Source organism: Arvicola amphibius, chromosome 15, assembly GCF_903992535.2.
Source record: "Arvicola amphibius chromosome 15, mArvAmp1.2, whole genome shotgun sequence".
Taxonomy (NCBI): Eukaryota; Metazoa; Chordata; class Mammalia; order Rodentia; family Cricetidae; genus Arvicola; species Arvicola amphibius.
In genome coordinates, this window is record NC_052061.1 from 46,051,043 (window position 1) to 46,075,164 (window position 24,122).

The 24,122-nt window shown below is 51.4% G+C and overlaps 1 protein-coding gene across 2 annotated transcripts in view; it reads left to right on the forward strand.

Annotated features, from left to right (window-relative positions):
- Positions 1-23,705, forward strand: part of Kiaa0513 (KIAA0513 ortholog) — a 61,305-nt gene extending 37,600 nt beyond the window's left edge. For both annotated transcript variants that reach the window (XM_038312638.2, XM_038312637.2), the window contains exons 2-12: positions 4,261-4,721; positions 8,260-8,359; positions 9,019-9,092; positions 10,240-10,310; positions 10,493-10,688; positions 11,528-11,568; positions 12,016-12,094; positions 14,046-14,123; positions 17,848-17,928; positions 18,190-18,284; positions 19,170-23,705. In XM_038312638.2, the coding sequence (XP_038168566.1) occupies positions 4,393-4,721; positions 8,260-8,359; positions 9,019-9,092; positions 10,240-10,310; positions 10,493-10,688; positions 11,528-11,568; positions 12,016-12,094; positions 14,046-14,123; positions 17,848-17,928; positions 18,190-18,284; positions 19,170-19,219 (1,194 nt within the window). In that variant the 5' untranslated portion in view covers positions 4,261-4,392 and the 3' untranslated portion in view covers positions 19,220-23,705. The remainder of the gene's footprint in view (positions 1-4,260; positions 4,722-8,259; positions 8,360-9,018; positions 9,093-10,239; positions 10,311-10,492; positions 10,689-11,527; positions 11,569-12,015; positions 12,095-14,045; positions 14,124-17,847; positions 17,929-18,189; positions 18,285-19,169) is intronic.
- The last annotated feature ends 417 nt before the right edge of the window (positions 23,706-24,122 follow it).

A 24,122-nucleotide genomic window follows, 5' to 3' on the forward strand; every position in this document is an offset into this window, starting at 1 on the left:
GATTGAAGTGCAATCTACAGAATTAGGGCTCACAAAGTGCTTTGAAATGAATTTAAATTCATTGCCACTATTGAAAAATTGGAAGAGTCCATATAGCAGATTTCAGCATGCCTTGAAAACTCTAGAAACTCTGATACTGCCAGACCTGTACCTCTTAATGGGAGCCTCTAGCTGGCTACAAAGCAGAGACAGTGTCAGTTCTATGCCCTCAGGCCATCCCAGACCTTCCCCTGAGGAAAGGTACAGTGGCCAACACCTTGTCTCACCTGGAAGCCTATAGCTGTGTTGCCTTCCTGAGGAGCAGGCTGGGAGCTGATGTCCAGGCCCTTATGATACACACCACCTCACCAGGGCATCCTGGTTCTGTATGTAGGGTTGGCCAGCTGGCCTGTTGCTCTGGGAGGGATGAGACCATGATGCTGAGCATCCTCAGGGGCAGCGACACTGACCTGTCGTCATGCACAAGGCTAAGGACCAGCATCTGCTCCCTCTGCTTCCTCTCACTTTGGCCCTGGCTTGTGATTTTGTCACCATCTGTGGTGATAGGAATATAAATAGTCTCCATAGGTTCATAGGAAGTGGCACTATTTGAAAGGATTAGGAGGTATACTTTTGTCAGAATAGGTGCGGCTTTGTTGGAAGAAGTATGTCATTGGGGGTGAACTTTGAGGTTTCAAATGCTCAAGTCAGGTCGAGTATCTTGCTCTTTTCCTGCTGTCTGTGGCTCCAGATGTAGAACCTTCAGCTCCTCTCTAGTACCATGTCTGCCCACATGCTGCCATGCTTCCTGCCATGCTGATAATGAACTAAACATCTAAGTCTATAAGCAAGTCTCAACTAAATACTTTCCTTTATAAAAGTTGCCATGGTCATAGTGTCTCTTCACAGCAATAGAACAATGACTAAGGCACAATCCTGAACCCAGAGAGGCAGAGGTTAGCTCTGTGCTAATGGGAAAGGGTCAATTATTTACCTTGCCAGTCCAATGAGCTCCAGATTGGATCAGAAGTAGCCCTAATAAGTCAGTCTTGTCTTGTGCCTCCTGTGCTGGCAGGCCCACGTGGCTCGTCTGTCCCCTTAAACTGGTTTCTTTGGCTCACGGGTCATTGGTATGAAAACTGGCTGAAGATGGGACCTGGACTTAGTGTCATGCTGTAACCAGTGCTGTGCATGTCTGCAGCCCATTGTCATATGACCTCCCTTTCATTCCTATGTTCCCAGTGCCTCAACAGGGATGGTGCACAGGAGGACACCTCCCGCAACTCTTGACACTAGTCTTGACACAAAACTCTTGCCTTAGTCAGTGACTGCTGTGATGTCCATGTTATTACTTCTCCACTCGCTGTACATAGACGCCTGTTTGTCAGAGTCACAGATACTATGTAGTGACATGGTTTTTTGCTGTGTCACTGATTTTGATGGTTTGAATCCTTTTCTTAGAATAAATCCAAAGCATTCAAATTCTTTAATGGGAGAAGTGACAGACATGAAATTTCTGAAGCTGCGTCTGCCCTTGCTGCCAGGGAGGTGGAGAATATGTCATTTTTACTAGAACTACGACAATATTTGGATTGTAAGATTTTTGTTTGGGTTCTGTTTTTTTTTTTAAGTATTTTATTTTTTTTAAGTTTTTATTTATTTATTTATTTTTTAAATTTCTGCCTCCTCCCCGCCTCCCATTTACCTCCCCTCCCCACCTCTACTCCTCCTCCCTCTCCTGTCCAAAGAGCAGTAAGGGTTCCTTGCCCTGTGGGAAGTCCAAGGTCCTCCCCCTCCATCCAGGTCTAGGAAGGTGAGCATCCAAACAGGCTAGCCAAGGCCGGCTGGACTGGGACTGAAAAAGCACAGGATAAAACCGGACTCCCTGAACATGGTGGACATTGAGGGCAGCTGAGAAGCCAAGGACAATGGCACTGGATTTTGATCCTACTACATATACTGGCTTTGGGGAGGCCTAGCCTGTTTGGAGATGCTAACCTTCCTAGACCTGGGTTCTGGTTTTTTGTTTGTTGGTTGGTTTGTTTTATTTTTTCAGACAGGATTTCCCTGTATAACCCTGGTTGTTCTGGAACTCACTTTGTAGACGAGGATAGCCTCAAACTCAGAGATCTACCTGCCTCTGCCTCCTAAATGCTGGAATTAAAGGTGTACTGGATTGTAGTTTTTTGGGGGGATTGGTTTTTTTGGGAGGTTTCAAGACAGGGTTTCTCTGTAGCTTTAGAGCCTGTCCTCTATAGACCAGGCTGGCCTCGAACTCACAGAGATCCACCTGCTCTGCCTCCTTAGTGCTGGGATTAAAGGCGTGCGCCACCACTGCCCGGTTGTAGTTTTAAAATTTTTTTAACTCAGTTCATAAATGTTCTAATTTGTGTGTTTAAAAAATTTTTGAGACAGGGTCAAATGTAGTGCCCTCAAACTCACTTTGTTACTAGGATGGCCTTGAACTCTGGATCTTCCTGTCTCTACCTGGGATTACAGGCATGAGCCAGCACACCTGGAAATTTTGCATATATCTGTGTGGTGATTAGTATGGATTGAGACTTGTCCAAGCATTTAGTGACTGTACTTTCTATTGTGTGTTCTCCTCAGTGATCTGTGTATTAGTGAGAATTAAGGTTTTGGTTAGAGGTGCATGGATCTATAAATGTAGTAGGATTAACAATGTCCCTGCCCTGATCATTGCAAATGCTTTCCTTGTGTGTTTCTCATGGGTAGCCACAAGCATGGGCCCATGTGAATGGCTTTCTGTCCTTTGGAGGGTAGGAGTGTGGTTCCACATGGCCCTTTGACATCTAACCCAGTCTTGCTGTCTCACACAGGGAGACCACCCCAGAAAGCAGGGCCACAGGCAGCAGATGTTACTAGGAAAGAGGATCCTAATTCCCCTCTTTCTGAGCTGCCACTCACTGTCCTCTGACCTTGTGGGCCCTTGCTACTGTCTTGGCTTAGACAGCATGTCAGAGCCAAAGTTTGTGAGTCTCCCTTGCACGGAAGCAGACTTTGTAGGCTCTGCCGCACGTGTACCACTGTCCCTGTGCATGTGTGCATGAGGATCGTGGCCAGAGCCAGCTGTTCCATCTTTCTGACTCAGAGAATCTAAAAATACCTTGGACTGGCGTTTGGAGGGAACTATGATCAACCTGTGAGTGTTAAGCTCTCAGGAGTCAGCGTGTGTGGGTTTGAAGTGCATTTCCCCAAGAAGATGCAATCATCTCAGCAGTACAGATGGCGGTCCTGCCCCCTGCAGTAACCTCATGGGTGTCTTGTCTAATAGGCCTGAGCCAGGGTGAAGATGCTTCCTTCACCGCTAAGCATGGCTGTCCCAGGCTTTTGCCGTTCAGCTGCTGCCCCTCGGTATTGGTAGGAAGGGCTTCCAGAATGGCATATACATCCTGAGCCAGTGCCAGAAACAGGATTCTCATGCCCTCTCGGCTCCACGAGTGTGTTCCCAGTGAGGTGTGCTCATCCATGCACCAGATGCTCAGTGGAGTCTGCACTGGCTCACACGTGAGTCTAGATGAAAAGCTACTGCCAGGTCAGCAGGGACCGCAATTGATTTTGAATTGCTGTGGGTTGAAGCCTCTAAGATGAGCACGTGAGCCTGGCCTTGAGGGTGAACAGGATTCTGCAGTGGGGATAGGGAGGGAGAGACGGAAGGAAAGAAAGAGGAGATGGGCAAAGGAGAAGGGAGAGGAGGAGGAATAACTCCAGGCTTCGTGATCAGAGCACAGGAGGTGACTTCCCATTGATATCCAGGCAGCTGCAGCACAGAAAAGGGGAAGAGCAGGGTAGAACTGCAAAGAGACTGAGCAGCAAGAGAGGCCTGGAGGAAAGACTGAAGAGAAAGGGTCTCTGAAGGCTGCTGTTTAGCAGGGTGCCACTTGCACAGCTACTGATGACAGTGAACCAGCAGGAGCACTGTGCCTGGTCGATGCTGGTGAAAATGGGCATTATGCTCTGATTTGGTTGGCTGGGGCATGTGGAGATGTAGTGTGCTGCTTAGATGGGAGGGATACTGGTGCCGGTGTCCCTGGGCTCCTTCAGTTAGCAAGTGCCAATGGCATGCTACCACATGGCAGCAAAGTGGACATAGGAAACAGACTCTGGCTGGTGGCATCCCAGATTCTGTAGGTACAGAGATATTCATCAGTGCAGGAAAAATGTGACTCATGGTTTCCTCAGGTTGAATTGTGATCAGTGACTTTCACTGGGGGACTGGCCTTCTCATAGTGACAGTGTTTATGTCTGTTTCCATTCCAGATGCCATAAGGCTTCTGAGCTGCTTGAGGCTCAGCCTTGGTGGCCAGAGGCTCCCAACACACTTGTGTGTGTTTGCAACTTCAGGAAACTGCTCCTCAGCCTGTGCCCATCCTGTTTGGCAGCCCCATTACCATGGAGGCCCCAGAAGTCCCTGTGGGCTCCCTGATTGACTTTGGGACTGAGCCACCTACCTCCCCTCCCCTGGAGGCAGCCCCTTCAACACTCCAGGACCCAGATGGCTCCTTGGGTGACGGTGCATCTGAGAGTGAGACCACTGAATCTGCAGACAGTGAGAATGACATGGGAGAGTCACCCTCACACCCGTCCTGGGACCAAGACCGCCGCTCTTCCTCCAATGAGTCCTTCTCCTCCAATCAGAGCGCTGATTCAGCCCCAGACGAGGAGACCCTGGCACTCCGAGAGTTCATGCGCAGCTACGTAGAGAAGATCTTCTCTGGAGGGTAGGCCCTCTGTGGGATGGAGGGTAGGCCCTCTGTGGGATGGAGGGTAGGCCCTCTGTGGGATGGAGGGTAGGCCCTCTGTGGGATGGAGGGTAGGCCCTCTGTGGGATGGAGGGTAGGCCCTCTGTGGGTTGGAGGGTAGGCCCTCTGTGGGATGGAGGGTAGGCCCTCTGTGGGATGGAGAGTAGTGGACCCTCTGTGGGATAGAGGGTAGGCCCTCTGTGGGATGGAGGGTAGGCCCTCTGTGGGATGGAGGGTAGGCCCTCTGTGGGATGGAGGGTAGGCCCTCTGTGGGTTGGAGGGTAGGCCCTCTGTGGGATGGAGGGTAGGCCCTCTGTGGGATGGAGGGTAGTGGACCCTCTGTGGGATGGAGGGTAGTGGACCCTCTGTGGGATGGAGGGTAGTGGACCCTCTGTGGAATAGAGGGCGGACCCTCTTTGGGAAGGGGATTAAACCTTCTTTGGAATGCAGGGTAGGCCTTCTAAGGATACTAGCCTGCTGTCGAGTCCCAGGGACCTGCTTTCTACTGTAGGCCACAGTGGCTCTTGGCCATCCTAGGCTGCCTATAGAGTCACATTAAGAAGTTTTAGTCCTAGGGGTTGGGAACTTAGCTCAGTGGTAGAGTGCCTGTCTCACAAGTGCATGGTCCCAACTCGGTCCTCAGGGATAAAAGGTAAAGACTTCCCAGTCCTGGACTCTACCCCAGACAAACTAATACCTGTTCCCTGGAGCAACAGGTCACATACCTACAGGCTGCCTGGACTGCATGGGAAGCAGCATATTGACAACTCTTAGGTGGGATGCCAGCACCAAGGGTGTCATTGCAGCCTAGCCAGGCCCATGTTCTCTGCTTATCCTGGTGGTGCGGGAACAGACTCAGAGTAGCCAATTCATCCATTTCCCCTTCGTTTTCTCACTTCATGAGTGGTTCTGCCTAGGCCTCATGGGGACAAAGGAAGCAGATAAGAGACTGCCTACCATGGTGTCTTCAGTAGCCTGAATGGCATGGGCTGTGCCCTTATTGCCACACAGGCAGAGGATGCTGTAGAGAAACCATGATAAGCTCTGTTAGTTGTTGACATATGTCATTTCAGAATTTTCTCCATGTATTCTTTTTTCCTAAGGGTATTGAGGATTGTCTTAGTTACTTTTCTATTGTGAAGAGACACCATAACCAAGGCAAATTATAAAATAAAACTTTTATTTAGGACTTACAGTTTTAGAGGAAGAATTCATGACAACCATGATGAGGAGCATGGCAGCAGACAGACAGGCATGGCACTAGATCTGAGCATTTATATCTTGATCCATAAGCACAAGGCAGAGAGGGATAACTGGGAATGGTGTGGGTTTCTGAACCTCAAAGCCCACTCCCAGTGACACATCTCTTCCATCACGGCCATGCCTCCTGATTCTTCCCAAACAGTTTCATCAACTGGGGACTAAACATTTAAATGTGTTAGCCTATGGGGCCATTGTCATTCAAGCCAACATAGAGATAGAATGTCCAGGCCTCATACATGCTAGGCAAGTGCCTTACTGTTGAGCTACTCCCATAGCCACTCTGCATTCGTATGTGTGTGTATGTGTGTGTGTGTGCGTGTGTGTGTGTAGCTGGGTCTGGTCTGTGTAGTTATGCCTGTATATGCAGGTGTATGCCTGTGAGTGTGCAAAGACCAGAGGTTGATGTTGGGTATCTTCCTTATTTGCTCTTCACCTTTTTGAGAGAAGTTCCCTTCTGAACCTGAGGCTCCTTGGTTTGGCTGGTCTGACTGGTCAGTGAACCCTCGAGATGCTCCTGTCCCTGTCCCAGCCCTGGAGTTACAGGTGCATGCTAGCTTGTCTAGCTTTCATGTGGGTGCTGGGATCCAAGTTCTCTCTTTGCCAACTGTGTCCCTTCCACAGCCCTGCTCTCTGCAGGGTTCCACTCTGCACCCCCAGCTCCACTGACACCTGTCTTACTTTGTTGTTGCTTTGGCCTCCCAGCCACCGGGCATGTTTAGAGAAGCTTCTCCAGCTGTCTCAGAGCCTAGCTGGTCAGGAGGCTGCACTTAGTGCTATAACTAAACTCAGAGTGATGAGGGCTACTAAATCTGGTCACCCAGCCTCCTGGTGGAGTCTACAGGCAGCGGATTCCTAAGTAACTGTTTCCTCAGAGTCTCTTCCTGGAACCTCTCCATGGCCTTTTTATTGTGGTTCTTTTTTAACTAATAAGAGTCAGGGGGTCTGCCGGGTATAGTGGCACATGCCTTTAATCCCAGCACTTGGGAGGCAGAGGCAGGTGGATCTGTGTGAATTCAAGGCCTGCCTGGTCTACAGAGTGAATTCCAGGACAGACAGGGCTGTTGTACAGGGAAAGTCTGTCTTGGAAAAAAAAAAGAGAGTCAAGGAGTTGGTGCATATGCTACAATGTGTGTGTGTGTGTGTGTGTGTGTGTGTGTGTGTGGTGGGAGGGAACAACTTTAGGAGTTGGTTCTCACTTTCCACCTTATTGAGGCAGGGTCTCTCTTGCTATGCTGCTGCATGGCTCACTGTAGACTAGCTGGCCCATCAGAGCCAACTTTTCACATGGGTTCCAGGAATCAAACTCAAGTCATCATGCTTGCCCAGTAATAAGTACCTTTATTCCGTGAGTCCTCTCCTGGCTCTCTGTTGTGGTTCTTGAAGGAGTAGGGTAAGGTACCAAGAGCAGAGGCCCGGAAAAACAGATGCTGGGTTTAGAATATGGCCTGAACAGGGATATCTCTGGGTGGGTCCCCTAGCTCTGCCTAGCCATGTCACTGTTAAGTGGTACCTCAGCTGGGACATGGAGGTAGGTGCCAGCCCAGAATCTGAAAGTCCTGGGTGTAGCACTGATGTGTTAGCGCTGCATCAGCATGCCAGAGCTTAGGTTCTTTACAAACCAGCCACATCTGTGTCTCCTGTGCTGGAAATTCAGAGCTTCAAGCACTGTTGCTCCTCTGGGTGTGCATCTGGATTCTGTCAAGCCTATCATATGGGGGAATCGTCTGCCCACAGCTATAGTCTTGAGGTATATGGCGTGATGGTCCACTCTCATTAAAAGCAATACAAATGTTTACTTGTTGTTCTACAGCTGGGGCTTATCTGGCAAAGTGCTTGCCCAGTATGCACGAAGCTCTAATTTAATCCCAAGCAATTCATAAACCAAGCATGGTGGCATATATTAGTGATTCCAGCACTTGGGAGATGGAGGCAGGAGGATGGAGAGGTCAAGGTCATCCTTGGCCACACAATAAGTTTGAGACAAGACTAGTATAGAGACTCTTATCTAAAATATGTACATAATATATAATTATAATATTATAATTAAAATATTAAAGATATTACATATTTATAATAGTTTAAACATTATTTCTTATCAATATAACATATTAATATTTATGTATTTTATATGATTGATATTATTATTATTGTCTGGTGACAATCCCATAAGTACAAATGACATAAGCTGGCCAGTATCCAGCCTTCTGCTCCGTTTACTTCTTTAAATTTGAGGAAAATGTTTGACTTCTCACAGGGAGGACTTGGAGCAGGAAGAGAAGGCCAAGTTTGGGGAGTACTGCAGTGGTGAAGACGGGAAAGGCCGTGAGTGGTTCGCACGGTTTGTGAGCGCACAGGTGAGTGCAAGGTGGGCAAAAAGGACCAGCAACCTGGCCAGCACCACCACGACGAAGAGAGTGGAGGGCATAAGCCGGTAGAATGAGGCCAGAGACAGCTGGGGCAGCATATGAAGGCTACCCCTGACTGGAAGCTCTACAAGGACTATGGCAAGCTTGAAATTTCTTTTTCAGAGGCAAGCACATGGGCTCTGTCCATGCATACTTTTTATTAAATAACCCACAGTATTCAGATTTTGTCAAAGAAAACATTTCAAGGTTGGGCAAGGCAGGTAAAACCTGATATATCGCGAAAGCGTGGGAAGAATCACATCTTGCATGTTTCCATTATAGAGATGTATTCTTCGTCGAGAAGTTAGAAAATGCAGAAAACCGTAATTAGCAAAACCCGGAACAGCCAGTTGTCACCTGGGGTTCTGTTGCACCGTACTTCTCCCCATGGAGAAGCTTTATGAAATCCTGTGAGAACAATGCAGGAGAGCACCTTCTTGGCTCCAGTGCTGAGTGCCTGTGTCCTGCCCAGAGTCCTGGCAGAAGGAAAGCAGCCATTGGGGCCCATCTAAGAAGCATGGAGAAATGCAGAGTGATAAGCATCCAGCCTTGCTGAACTGCTGCACGTCATCAGGTCTTGCTGATTTTTCCTGGTTCTTTCTGCACAGCGCTGCAAGTCCAAGTGTGTGTCTGAGCCAACCTTCTACCGCCTGGTGCAGTCCTTTGCGGTGGTGCTGTTTGAGTAAGTGATGTCCTCCCCAAAGCCTCCTGCAGTTGTCCGTCCCACCTTTCCCACCCATGATGAACCAGCTGTAACGGCCACACCAGCTGTCACCCTCTTTTGGCTAGAATTCATGACCAGCATCTTCTGGTCTCCCTCCTGCCTTGGCGGGAGATGAGGTTGTTCTGTTTGCCCTTCTCATTCACAGTGCAGCGTCTGTAACTGGACTAGTATGATTTTCTCTTTTTAAAGCTTCTTTCTCTCCATTTGTTTGCTAAGTTGAATGGCTGTGTGAATATTCCATTAATGTTTGGTTATAATCTTCAACATACCGCGGTACAGTAAGAGCAGCCCTATGCATTTGTAGAATGCCACACAGTATGTCACTTTCTTGTATACAATAGTTTGTTATGTTTTTTAACAAGTGACACAGAAGACTTGCATATTTATTTACTGTGGTTCACAAGTGCTACCCCTGGACCAGAAGAGTAGGGCTAGCAGTGGCCTGAGGTCTTGTGAATTATGTGTATCCTTACCCCACCAAATCTCTGAGTCTGAGCCTGGGGCTGTCCAGTGGTGCATGTTATAACAGCCCTCCAGGATGTCTGACTTCTGAGTTTGCATGTGAGGGACAAAAGACACATCCTGATGACCCCTGAGAAATAGGGGCAATGGCAAAATGATCTTTGTTATTGGCGTGGACCAAAGCTTGAGGTGACTTCTGGTCCTGGCCCTGCTGGGGTGCACTGGGCTGAGCCTCCTGGGCCTTGATTTGATCTTAATGTGAAGGCTGAGAGCCACGAACACCTTCCTACATCTAGAGCCAGGCCATGCACCTGCAGTGGCTCTCCTGACTGCATGCTTGCATGTTCCTGTCACTGCCTGGTAGTGTCTTGGTACTGAGGTTTCTGCAGCACTTTGGTCCTGCTCCATCAATTTACAGTGGTGCCTGGTTATGGTGCACGCCTTTAATCCCAGCACTCGGGAGGCAGAGACAGGCAGATCTCTGTGAGTTCAAGGACAGCCAGGACAGCCAGGGCTGCACAGAGAAATCCTATCTCAAAAAAGCAAAACAACACAAACCAACCAAACAAGCAAGAACAAAAATCAAGTATGCATGGGAATCAGGTAGTGGGGCTCTAGCCGGCCAACCTTGCTTCCGTCCCAGGTGTCACCAGATGGACGACTTCGGGCCTGCCAAGAACCTCATGACCATGTGCTTCACCTACTACCACCTGGGTGAGTCGGCCTGAGCAGAGCAGCCTCCCGGGAGTGAAGTTGTGTGCTGGTGACACAGCATGGAGGGGAGCTTTGTCTAGAACCAGCCTTCTATCCTGCAGTCCCAGGGGCACCTTCAGGCACTCTCCCTCTCCTGTCCATGCTGCAGATCTCTTCTTACTCCCTTTCTCTCTTCTTTCAAGGCAAACCACACCTGCTCCCCACAGAGCCCAGGGAGAAGCCAGCTGGCAGCATTGATTCCTACCTGAAGTCAGCTAACAGCTGGCTGGCTGAGAAGAAGGACATTGCTGAGCGTCTGCTGAAGAACACAGAGAACATGAAGGGCTTCTTTGGGGGCCTGGAGACCAAGCTGAAAGGGCCACTGGTCAGGAAAAATGAGTGAGTGTGAGCACGGGCCTGAGCTTGTGTGGAGACAGACTTTGGGGAAGCAGGTGGCTTGCCTAATATTGGCCCCATAGCGGCTTTTGAGTCACACAACTGTCAGCTCAGCATGACTCTACACTCCCAGAGCTTCCCATGGTTTCCACATGCTGTTTGCTGGCTGACACACTGGAGTCCAGGAACCGTGCTTCTGGGGGTGATGGAAGCATATGGCTTTGTCATTTGGCAATAGGGAAACCACACTCTCTGCCCCCCTTCCTCCTATTGCTGTCATGCAAATTCATGTGAGTGAGATCAGGAAGGCCTTGGGTGCCATTGCCTACAGGAGAGGCTGCTCTGACAAACAGTACCTTTTGTTTGTTTGTTTGTTGTTTGAGACAGGTTCTCTATGTAGTTCTGGCTGTCCTGGACCTGGCTATGTAGCAGGCTGGCCTTGAGTTCCTCTGCCTGCCTCTGCTTCCCAAGTCCTGGGATTAAAGTCATGAGTACCACACCTGCCCCAGAGGATTCCTGGGATGGGTGCATTGGTCATAGGAGTGCTGGAGCTGAGATACCATGATGAGGGGGCACAACAGCACAGGGGCAACCATCCATCCAGGCCCCTGCAGTACCTAATTACAGTCAGGATACACAACTTGTCCCTGTCCACACAGAGGTCTCGTAGAAGATGGTGCCATGCAGTCTCAGCACCACAGGCCTCTCCCTAGACCTGTCATTTGCCACTGTGGCACTGGTTTCAGCCTCTCTTCAGAGGAGCCACACAGAGAACAGGGCAGCATCTGACAGGAAATGTGGCATGGGCCACCTTGTCACTGCTTTGGTCTCTCTCCCTCCAGGGAAGACGAAAACAAACCCAAGGACAAACAGCTGAAGACTGGTAAGAACACAGCTCTCTGGGCTGTCCAGGAAGTGGGGCCTTGGAGAGGTGGGACGTATGGCATGGTGGAACCTGGGGTAAAGGGGTGCCTGTGAAGGACGGCAGGGCCTACCTCTCTGGCCTTGTAACCAAGACATACCACCCAGGACTCTTAAACTGGCCCACCATTAGCCATCAACAGGAACAGACAAGTTGCACATAAAAGGGCTTTGCTGGAGGGCAGGCTGTGCAGAAACTAAACCCTCCACCTCAGGGAGTTACGGGAGGTACCACTTCATGGGCCACACTGGGAAGAAGCCCTAAGCTAAGGATGACCAGGAGCTTTCTAGAATTAGGACAGTATAGCTTGATGGCTTTTGGGAGACACAGTGCCTGCTGAATGTCCATGGGATCTCCCAACATGGGGTGTCCAGCCCAGGCTGCTCTCAGATCTCCTTACTCCCGCAGTGACTGTGATCAGCCCCGAAGATGAACAAAAGGGGGAGAAGGTTTACCTGTACACGCATCTGAAGCAGCAGCCCATCTGGTAAGGCCCACCCACATCCTGCCCCAACTGACCTGGCCTAGCTGCTGCCCAGACCCTCAGCTGCCTATGTCTCCATAGCGACCATCCTCACCTCTAGGGTAGTCACAGTGAGAGGATAGCTGCCAGCTAGTGTTAATAGGGATGCAAAGGCATCTGACTATCCCTGGAGGTGGGAAGGTACAGTGGCATGGCCATTGTGGATATGCCAGACAGCTCCCTAGGGGCTAACTGAGTAGCCATGTGACTCGCCATTCCATTATGGGTTCATGCATGTGCCTCTGCAGAAATCTGTATGGAGCTTACAGTGCACTGTAAGTAGCAGGCCCAAATGGGCAAGGCTAGCTGCCTAAGTAGGCCTGTCGTCTTTCTGCACCCGAATTGTGGAGTAAGCCTGCACACAGATCACCACACAGTGACCCCCCCCCCAAGCCGTTGTACTCATAGAGAAGGCAGGCACAAAAGACTATGAATCATCTCATCCTGTTTGTGCAGAATGCAGGGAACATAGAGCCACAGTAGATAAGCAGCAAGAGCGATGAGTGATTGTTGTGGGCTTCTTTAGGGGGCTGCAGAAGTGCCCTGGGGCTAGTCAGCGGGAGCGCTACACAAGTGAATACACTGAGCAATCACTGAATTGCACGCCTCATTTATTTCTTTATTTAACTTTCTAAATTATTATTTGGAGTGTATTGCTTGCATGTATGTCTCTGCACCATATGTGTGCCTGGTACCCTTGGAGGCTAGAAGTGGGCCTTAGATCCCCTAGAACTGGAGTTGCAGATGATTGTGGGATGCCATGTGTGGGTTGGGAATCAGCACCCCGGTCCTTTGGAAGAGCAGTAAGTGGTCTTAACCACTGAGCGCTAGAAGCAAGGTCTCATACAAGGGACTCGCCTGGGCACCTCAGGAAGGGATTCAGGTAGTCACCACACTTTCAGGTCAGTTCTTGAAGTATGCTGTAAAGCAGGGCTGCCTTGTACGCTTGGCCTCTCCTGGCCATGTTGGGATGCAGCCAGGGACCCTTGCCAGAACCAGTACAAGCCTGTTGGAAGCCTCTAGCCATACATCTTGAGTCATATCTTTTCTGAATATATCATTGTGCTAACATCACTAGCCATTAGCACAAAACAGACCAAGACAGTAGCCATTAGGAGCTCTGGCAGCCCTTAGTGTTGCACGGAGCCCTGGGGAGCCTCCCATTTCCCATTCTCTCATCAGTGAAGAGCAACTCTAGCATGTAGTAAAATGTATCAGCATGGCTCCTCCCTCAAAGGTCACAGTCCAGCAAGAGCATGCAAGAAGTGTGACTGAGAAAGGCAATGGGAACCGCCGGGGCAGGGGTGCTGGGTAGAGGCTAGCGAGGCCAGCACAGGGAGGCTGGACCTGAACCAACTGGAGACACTGTTCAGCAGAGAGGTGAGGGCCTCACTGGGGCCACATTACCCCAGTAGCTGTGCTGGACCCTTAGGTACCTGGGCCTGGTGTAACAAAGGGTCTACTCTTGTGGACACTGGGTCACATGGTCTCTGTTCTCCCACATGCTATGCTGAGTAGTAAAGACTCCCTGTGGCAATGACATGTGCAGTTGTAACACAGGCCACAGGCCACCCCTGATTTTCCAGCTTCCATGTTCCCATCGCTGTGTTCCTGTAACTGCCATGGTGTATGGCTTCTGGGTTCCCATGTTGGTGAGGAGATCCTGCTCAGCAAGAAGGGGTCTAGTTGTCCACCTTCCCTTGGAAGCCCACTGCTGCCTGCCTGAGCAATTGAGCATGCTGGCTTGCTCCACCCTCCCATGGGCCTCTTCAACTCTTCCATCCCCTGCCAGAACAACATTTTACTCACCTCTCGGGCTTCCCAGACACAAAATGGGAAGCTGTTACTCTTGGTGTGGAGGGTAGGGAGGGCGTACCTACTCCTGGGTAGATCTTTACCTTGCCTCATCCTGCAGGCACACATTGAGGTTCTGGAATGCAGCCTTTTTTGATGCTGTCCACTGTGAGAGGCGGAAGCGATCCCCCACCACCAGGTATGAGCCAAGAGTGTCCCCTCCAGCCTTGGGAGAGGACCAAGTCCTTGGTCCAAGTCACTCTCCTAAGTCCTTGGGAGCCAGCAAGATGGCTGAACTGCTGTTGGGTTCTTCCACCCATGTGTCCCAGAGCCCTGCGAGCTGCCTGAGGGGTTAGTGCTCACAGCTTTGGGGGTGGAATGCTCAGCTTGCATGGTGCTTTCTGTTCTGGGGCTCTGGCATGACATGGCCTGATCCTCCTGAAAATGTCACCTCTGCCCAAGGGAGAACACTGGCCTCCACTCCACCCTTCCGTCCACTGTTAGAATCAGGCCTGGCAGTGTAACTAACCCCTGGGCCCATAGCTGCAGCCTAAGCAGACCTTTTCAGCCATGCCCATGCTAGTCCTGCACCTCCGATGCCCTGTGGGACTCTGTTCAGAAGGCATGGAAAGCAGGGAAGGGCTTGTCCCCATACCACCGAGGCTCTCTTTGGGAGCAGGCACAGGTTGCTACCCATTCCAGATAGCTGCAAGGCAGCAGCTCCTGTGGAAGGATGGCCAGCCCTACTGGCCCACAAGTGTGGGGCTTTGTAGCCAGTAACTCAGAGCTTGGGTTGATTATCACTAGGGAGGCCTTGTGTCTTTGCTGTGTTTGAGAGGGAGCAGATGAGCAGAGCACCATCTGGTTGAGGCTCCTCTGCTGGAAAGTGATTATTGGAGGTAGTGCCCTTCCTCAGAGAAGCAGCTGAGGCCAGTGGAAATGAGGTGGCTTGCCTCAAGTCCCATGATCATCTGTTGGGACTGTTTCCTGGGGAAACCAAGGGAGCATGGGGTGGACAAAGCCCTAGACTTCTAGAAAACCCTGGGGATAATTCCACTCTGTCTGGAGACTGGGCGGCCTCCAGGCACGCCATTGGCTTCTCACTGAGCTCTCCCAGCACCTAGGGATCCATCTGTTCTGGGTTCCCTGTCTCTCTCTGTCCTCTCTGCTCCCACCTAGAATAATCCACTCTGCTTGTTCTTTTCCATCCACATATCTTGCATGACTTTGACATGTGCCTTTGTTTACCTGTTTCTGCTGCCGCTCCAGAGGGGATGCTGGAGAGCAGGAGGAGAAGAGGTGTGTGTCCACGTGACTTCGTTCCATTTTACAGTTCTGGGGTTCCTTCCAAGGCCACTGCCAGGAGGGGAGGGTGTCTTTGGGGAGGCATGCCCTGTGCTAGGTAGGCTGGTGACAGGGCCTAACCCAAGACAGATAGAGCTTGCCAGGGTCAGAGCACCCTAAGATAGTTAGAAAACAGGACACTGTGAGCCACCCCAAGAGGCACACATGGGCAAAAGACTGCTAGCCCTCAGGGGCATGGCACTCTCCATGGACCCCTCTGTACCTGGGCCAGATGCAGGAATCCCACTGGTGTGGAAATGGAGGGTGGGTGTGGAAAAGCTGTCCTGTTTGCAGCTCCTCCCACTCCCTCTGGAGGGATGTGCTACCTAGTCTAGGGTCACATAGAAGAACAGTTGCCCCTCTCCTTCAGCCACTGGGTAATCAGAAGAGCTGGGGTTGTCCCTTGAAGCAAAAATGGGCTGCCTGCCTTTGAACCTGCAGGGGTCTGCCTCTTGTGTCCCAGAAGTCTCTGCGACATTTTTAGAGTAAAAGCTGTGCCCAGTCGCAAAGAGCTGTGAACCCAGGTGGGTTTCTCTGGAGCCTGGACACACATGCTTCATGGCAATGGTTCACAGCTCTTCTGCTCTAACGCCCCTTGATACTGTGACTTCACAGTAGCTGTGAAGAGTATTCAGGCCTGACATCCCACTCGCAGTATCAGGGACCCATCCCCCTATGTTCTCTCAGAGAACCCCGTGACAAGCCAGCTTCCTAGGAACAACGTGGGCCCGAAGATGGGCACTGTCACAGTCCACCCCCACCTCCCACCCCAGATGGCTGAGCTGGTCCATGCTGCTGGCTCAGCGACCTGTTCTGAATCCTCACAAGCCACCTCAGTCGAGCCCAAGCTGCCAACTGGTCAGCACAGGCCTCCTGGAGAGTAGCGGGCATCACTCAAGTTCCCCAGCCTGTAGCAGCTCTCTTTCCCAGTGTCCCCTGCTAACAGCAGATTCCTTTCCATCGCCTAGTCCCAGAGGTTCCCATCAAGTTCTGGACACACACACACACGCATGCACACACACACACACACACACACACACACGCATGCACACGCATGCACGCACAGACACCTCACACAGGGAGAGTGAGTGCTTAGATTATGATCGATGTTCCATGTGTAGGTCATTGCAAAGGCCTGAACTCAGCTCTCAGGAAGCAACTAGACAGAAGGCACCAGCCAGGCCAAGTTGCTCATGACCTTCTACTCTTCTTTCAGAAGTCAGGTGACACCTCAGTTTTTAGTCCTGCCCGCAGCAAGGAGAATCACTTCCTTATGGGGTCGGGCATGAAGGTCGGAGCTGCTGTGCTGCACAACTCAGTGGTTTACTGTGCACATCTGCACATGGCAGGCCGCTGGTGGTACAGGGCTGTGTGTACCTAAACAGCCTCAGAGCAAGTGTTGGAAGGCTGCACCATCCTCCCGTGCATTCTGGGATCTCGATAGGTGTGCTGCCTGAGCATGCAGAGGGTGCAGGTGAACTCCACCCTGCTGAGCTATGGCAGTCAGTGGCCTGGGCCAGGAAGAGCCAGGCCTGGGCTTTCGTCCCTTTGTTTTGTTCTCTTCCTTCCTTCCTTCTGCTTCTCCACGACTGACCTCTCCGTCCTCCATGCTACTTCTCACCCTGTGCTCTGATCTTTCTCTCCACTTTGCTTTAGTTAGAGTCATCCATCCTGAGGCTTCTCTTTGGAGGAAGTGGGCCAACATGAGCTCCCCTCTCATGGGAAGCCATGTATTTGTCCTCTGAGTACCAGGGTCTGGACTTCACGTGGGCAGTGAGCATAGACACAGGGGGACTGCTGTGCCTTCTTAGGGGTTGTCCAGGAGCCTCACCAGGAAGGGGAAAGCCAGGGTGATGGGTGGCAGGTGACAGTCTTGCTGTGTTAGTGGCAGAGGTGTTAGTATAGGCACTTTTCTCTCCTACTCCTGGGCCTTTCCTCTACACAGGGCAGGTGGATGCTTAAAAGAATACTCCAATCTTACCTGGGTACCCACCCCATGCCACCTGTCCTTCTTAGAAGAACAGTCCTTCTTAGAGACTGTCCACAACCCCATTGGCTTTAGAGTTTGGACTGGCTTCATGATGGCCACGTGGCCACAGACCAGTGCCAGGATGCCTGTAGGCAGCGTGTCTAGTGACTATACCCTCCATGGTGGGAAACAGTCCTAGTGGAGACTCCCTGTGATTCTGTGCAGAAAGTGTGGCTGTCATATATTCCCAGGCTCCCCATTCCTGGGTCTCCTATAGATGCTGCCTTTCGCATATGGTCACAGGATACCAGGCAAGGCCCCACACGCTCTGAATTTCCTGACCCGTTAAGTGGACCAAGTCCTCAAGACTAAGAACCTCCCAGGTCTCCAGGACAACCGAGTGTTGTTATCTTTGTGGTTCTTCATCTTAGGCAGGGAGTAAATGCTGGTGTTTGGCAATCCCCAGACAAGTGGCAGTCTCTGGTGGAAGATACCCCCAAGTCAGGTCCCCATGTGTCCAAGAGCCAGTGAAGACTACCAGCTCCACAGAGCAGGGGAGGGAGGGTCCTAAGCCATTCTGAAGCCCATCCTGTCCTTCCTGTGCCCACAGGGAGAAATGGTGCCACATGACCCAGGAAGAGCGGGATGACAGCCTACGGTTCAATGAGAACATCACCTTCGGGCAACTGGGGTGAGAGCTGAGCCATGAAAACAGCCTGGGCCACCTACCAGGATGGGGTGGTGTAGCGGGTCTGATTTTGCAGGGGCACAGGGATTGTTAGTCAGTCCTTCTCTTGATCCTGGAGTGCAAATTCCAGTTAAGAGGTGTGGTTAAAATTTTCACCTGTTGCTGCCCCAGATCCCAGCCAATCCCCTGGTCTTAGAGCCCAGTGTCTTGGTTCCCTTTTCTGGACTGACAGGAGGGTAATGACCATGGGTGTTTCTCCTCCAGGACATTCACCCACAACATGCTGGCCTTTGGCTTGAACAAGAAGCTGTGCAGTGACTTCCTGAAGAAGCAGGCTGTGATTGGCAACCTGGATGAGGGTGAGCTGGGCAAGGGGTATCGTGGGGAGGCAGGAACCAGAACTAGCCCTCTACACTGGGGCTTCTCACCCTGCCAGAGGAGGGCACCTGCCATGGAATCCTGTTTCCCTGGCTTACCTTCTTTCCCCAGTCCATGGAACGTATACTCTGGCTATGTAGCTGGAAGTCGTTTCTGGTGAGGGGTGGCAAGTGACAGGAGGCACAGTCAGGTCAGAAATGAACATGGCTCTGTCAATCTATCTCTGCGCTTGTGCAGAGACAAAACCTTGGCCACAAGTGGGTACCTTCTAGAGTGCCATCTGGTTTTGAAACATACTATCAGGGCAGGGTGGTGTATAATGGGGGAAATCCGCGGCTTCCCAGAGTCCATTGCTCTGCCTCAGCAGAGAGTCTTGTGGCTCAGTGTTGTCTCAGCATTGGAGCAGGTTCATGTGTCACCATTTGCTGCTGGTGTTCTCCTGGACCGAGGCCTTCTACTTAGACCTCTGTTTGATAAATGAGCAAAACACCCCTGCCCTTGTTCCTAGCCAGGAGGAGCCGCTGCAAAGGCACAAGGGCACCTGCAGCCACTAGGAAGCCTCAGTGTTATCTCCCCTCCATGTGACCATCAGAGCTCAACAAGCCTTCTGTTGGCTGCTGGGGCCGCACTCCACACATGACACCATTCCTGTAAATATCCATGATCCTCAGAGTGAGGACCCACTCCCAAGTGTGTGCTCCTTGACGAGGGCTCAGCCCTGAGCTCTAGCAAGCAGTGCCTAACTACCTGTGACTGACCCGTAGCTCTAGCCAGCAGCCTCATCCCTGGCCTGAGTGTGCAGATTAGGCCAAGTCATTCCTGGCCACCAACCATCTCTTCTGGAATAATCCTGTCTTCTCTTCCAGAGCAATACAAGCTGCTAAGTGACCACATTGAACAAATGGCCACAGAGTAGAGGTCAGCACACGCCGCTCTCCCAGGAGCTGTCACCCCAGTGATGACCCTGCATGACACCAGCAGCACCCACAGCCGCTCCTGGCTGCCCTAGAACTAGCAGTTAAAAGACTCCAGAAGCCTGTCTCCCCCTGCCTGTGTTCTCTCCCCACTCTATGTACAAGGTGTCCCTTTGGTTACACAGCTAAAAATGAGGGACCATCTACCCCCACCCATCCTTGAGCACCAGGCTTATGAGATGAGACGGAGGGTGGAGGAGGCCATAAGCTAGGGTCCCAAAGTTCCTGCTGAGAGCCAGGGACATGCAGACATGGAGGTGCAGGAGGGATACACACAGCCATAAAGTGTGAACAGAACCTCCACTGAAGGTCACAGCCTGCCACTCCCTGCCACAGGACTTTCTGGGAGCACAGCTGTGTGGAGGGACCGTGGAGCCTTCCTGAAAGGTCTTGGCTACCTGCTCTTTGTCACCTCCGCATGTGGCAGGAACTAGAAATCACAGGAACTGGAAGAGAACTCAAGGGTTGTCACTTTCCTAAGGGTGTGAGCGTTCTGCCAGCCACAACCTTGTCTCAGACTCCAGAAGTCTGTCAACAGAACCCGTGAACTGTCCACTCAACGCCGTCTGTCCTTCAATAGCAGAGAAAATCCTTAGTTCCCAGACAGCAGCAATATATGTCACAGAATGCAAGAAGCGTGGGGAAAAGGTTGTCTGCAGCGCTGGGATGACACCCTTGCTAAGACTGGTTAGAGCTGGAGCACAGAACCATCTGACTGAGGGGAGGCCACAGGGAAGTGAAGTTGCCTGATAGCTCCAGCCTGTGCCCTTCTCCTTCTGAAAGACCCACAGGGACTTGCCTCCTCTGCACCCATGTGCCAGACAAAGTCTAACCCACAGCATCCAGTGTGCTGGCTCCATCCACCCCACCAGTAGGCTAGGTTCCTTCTGTGCCAGCTACAGCCATTCTGGTCACTGACCTTGAATTCGGCCTTGCAGGCTCTGCTGTCATTCTTCATCGCCTCATCGTTCCCTGTCCCTCAGCCTTCAGTCATATTTAGTCAAGGTCTGTCTGCGAGCACAGCAGTCCTCTCCTGACAGCCATGTACTCAGCTGCCGAAGGCAAGCTTTCCCTGTGGGGAATGTCTCCCTAGGATGTCCAAAGAAAAGCAGATGGATCAAGCTTTTGAATGAGCATTTCTTGGATGTTGGGGGTGACCAAGGTCGTTCATTCATCGTGGAACAATTTAAACAAATGCTGACAGCCTGGTCAGCTCTGATGACGTAGGATGTAGTACTGGGGCCAGCAAGGACACCCACACCCAACATTAGGACCCCATAACTGTGCCTGTCTCTGCTCCTGTGTTTTAGGGAAGTGACATCAAGTGGGATCACCCCTGCTGTCCTCTCTAGAGCCTTCCTCAACTGTACAAGCATGGCAGCCTCTCCTTGCTCCTCCCAGTCCCGTGTTAGTTGAATTCAGGAGTAGTGAGACTTGACTCCAGCAGCTGCGTTGTCTGACTTCTGCCTTGCCCCGTGCAGCCATGCACAGCCTTAAGAGGAAAAGCACCAATGGTTCCAGCACACGGTCTTTAGAAGTGACTTGGAGACTGTTCCACACCAACTTTTTGAGATAACCCTTCAAGGAGAAAAGGAAGGATGGCTCTGTTATCTGTTTTGTCTGTCTTGCTCTTTATTCTTGCAGATCCAGCCCCACAGAGTTGGGAAATTCTGACCCATGTTAGATCCACGGGCGACTGCTAAGGGCTTGGTAATCCTCTGAGGACAAGGGGGTCCTTGATGGGAGCAAAGATGCAGGTGATGGAGGTGGTCCCACCATCACCTGCAGATGTCCTGTGTTAACAACTAGCCTTGGTAAAGTTTCACATCTGGGAACCTCTGGCCAGTGTCTCTGGGAGGTCACCAGTCTGCCCATGAGGTATCTTGTCTTCCTGTGGTAGCTTTCCCTTAGGGCTCACCAAGCAGGTGTGAACTGGGCTCCCTGGCAAGCACTCCTTGGCTGCCCCCGCTGAGCTCACAAGCAGGTCAAATTACCTGGATAATCCCAAGCAGCATCTCCAGTCTTGGCCGGTAGTGGCCCAGAGCTGTGCAGGCCCATTAGCAACACACTCAAGCCTTTCTGGCATGTGACCTTCAGGGCTGCATGAGTCTTTGTCACTCAAGACAGTGTTTGCCCTTACAGAAAATAGTCCTCAGTTCAGAAAACAGGCCAGTGGTAAACTGTGACTCTGCTGCGGTCAGCTTTGTTAGGGTATTGTGGGTGTCGGTGTCAGAGCGTGGCAGCCTACAGGCTGAGTGTCTAGCCACAGGCAGGGCCACACACGGGTCTATTGAGAGATCTGCATTGTGCAACCTGGCATGCCATGATTTTTCTCTTGTCCAAGAAACAAAGGGGCTGAGGAGGTTAGTGTCTCAACAAGCAGACCACGGACAAAGCTGGTGTTCAAGCTTCATCCACATAGGAAGGAAGTCCTCCTGGCTGGGCCTACTGTACACCTGTAATACTTCACTCAGGAGGTGAAGGCAGGAGGATCAGGAGTTCAAGGTCATCCTCAGCTATGTAGGGAGTTCAAAGCCAGCCTGGGCCACATGAGCCCCAATCTCAAGGGAAAAACAAAACAATAAAAGGTGATCCTGAGAACTCAGGGTAGCCTTAGAGCCAGTGTCCCAGCTGAAGACTTATGCTGATGCAGATGGGGTCCCACAGCCTGCCTTGTCCCCCCTCACTTGAGAGAAAGCAGTCAGTGCTCTGTCCGTTTCTGTAGCTCAGGGACCCTGCAGGGCCCATGGACGCAGGAGGCTCCAAGGGCAGCTTGCTACTCTAGAAACACCTGCTGCTCCAGGTTGCTGGTGTGAGTGACCCAAGCTTCTCTGCTAGGAAGTATGTGAAGAGTAGAGGTCTAATTGTAGTGACCTTAGGAGTCCCAGGTGTAGTCTCACCTGACCTTGACCTTCCTGGGGCACATGACTACCTGGTTTTTCCGTGCTGAGCCTGCACAGCTGGAGCAGCTTTATCCCGGTTCCCAGACTGCAGTCAGATAGCCAGAAGACTCCAAAACTAGAGGATTCTTGTATGGGACATGTAGGAAGGGCCCCTAGGAGGTGGCCCTGACCCCACAGCCTCAGGGAAACAGTAAGAGAACCTTCCTCCTCAGAGGTTCCTGGGTTCCAGCCTCCTGCCCCCACTCCTCCCATCTTCCAAGTCAGCCAGCTCTGTAGAGACCTTCTAAGTGCTTAGCTGCCTTGCCCATCTTCCTTCAGATCTGTCCTCACAGCCACAGTCTCAGGCTTGTTTAGCTTGAGAAGCTGCCAGTAGATGCCCACGGAATCGTTGACTGGACAGGCCTCTTGCAGCTGGGTTCCTGCGCTCCACTGCATCAGGGACGGGACAGGAGTACACTGTTAGGTAAGAAAATGAGTGGACTGGTCTTTTCCAGACTGCTCACATGTGGTTAACATACCCCTACTAAGGTTACCTTCCATGGCAGGCTCCTGCAGGGCCTTCATTCTGCAGTCCCCCTGGAGACTCTGGGTCAGTGTGCCACCTGCTCCTGGAGAGGGATGGGATCCAGGGAGTGATGTGGGCCAGTTTGCCCTGCTGCAGGGTGACAGGGAAGCTTATGCCAATGTCCCTCTGGTAGTTGGTCTGAGCTTTAAAGAACAAATGGGCACAGACCTGGGAGCACCACCCCAAGTCGGGCTGTGTTCATGGGGCTCCTCGGGAAGTTGGTGCTTTGGGGGACCAGCTTCACTGTAGACTCCAGGTTCTGACAAGAAGTGGCATGAGCCCAGCTACAAGCTGTGCTCAACTTCAGAGACAGAACTTTATCCAGAAAGGACCCCTGCCCATGGAATACCTTGGTTTGGACCCTGAGCTGAGGTTGGGCCTTACTCCTAGATGATGACTGTGTTCATGAAAAGGAGGAAAGACACCCCGCTCAGAGGGAGTAGTTTGGTTCACAGCCATGCTTGCAAGAGGCGCTAGCTTGGGGTCAGCTGGGAAGAAGAACCCTGGTCAGTAGCCTGAGACTGTTACTTCATTCAGAATGGGGATCCCTGAGAGGGATGAGTTGGACATTTGACTGTTGGGAGACACTAGTCTCAGACAGCAGCCATGTATCCCCATGGAGCATATGTGAGGACCTGAACTGTCGGCTGCCTTGTCCTACCCGGTTCCCAGTAGTTTCTGTGGGGACTCCGCCTGCGCGGTCTGTTCTCTCTTAGGGTTCCATACCCATTTTTTGCCAGAAGCCCCCCCCCAGTGATGCTGTGTTTTATATGTTAGTTACACAACTCGGTGCCCTGCCACGTCATGTTCTAAAATTAAGGTTGAGAAAGTTATGAGGTTGAGGATCTCAGGCAGGGCTGTTTCCTGTGAAGAAAAAAAAGTGTACCTATCCATATATATAGTACCTTGACTTGTCAGGAGGTGAAAACTGAAATAAATTATCTTTGAAAAAAAAAGTTATATTAACTTGTTTTCACATATCTGTGAGGACTTCACGGAATACATAGTCACGTCACGGGCTTTGCAGAAATAGATAGCCCCACCCCCCTCTAGACTCAGAAGTTGGGCTAGAGTTTGCCTGAGGACAGAGTGTGGCCTGCTACTTGGACGTGTGGGGTACCTGATCACCACCTGTCATGTGGGGCCAAGTTGGGGTCTCCCAGGTGGAAGTGCTTTGACTCAGAGAGGAGGCAGGGTCAGGGGCACCCTGATTCCAGGGGGTGATCAAGCCTGCTCTCACCCAAGTTGTCTGTGGAACAGAGTGGCAAAGGACAGAGATACCCTCTCACCCCTGAGTACATTGTTCCAAGTCTAGGACCTATCACGCTCATGATGGCCTCATTCTTCCTAGGGAACAGATTCCCTGAAGAGTGTGCC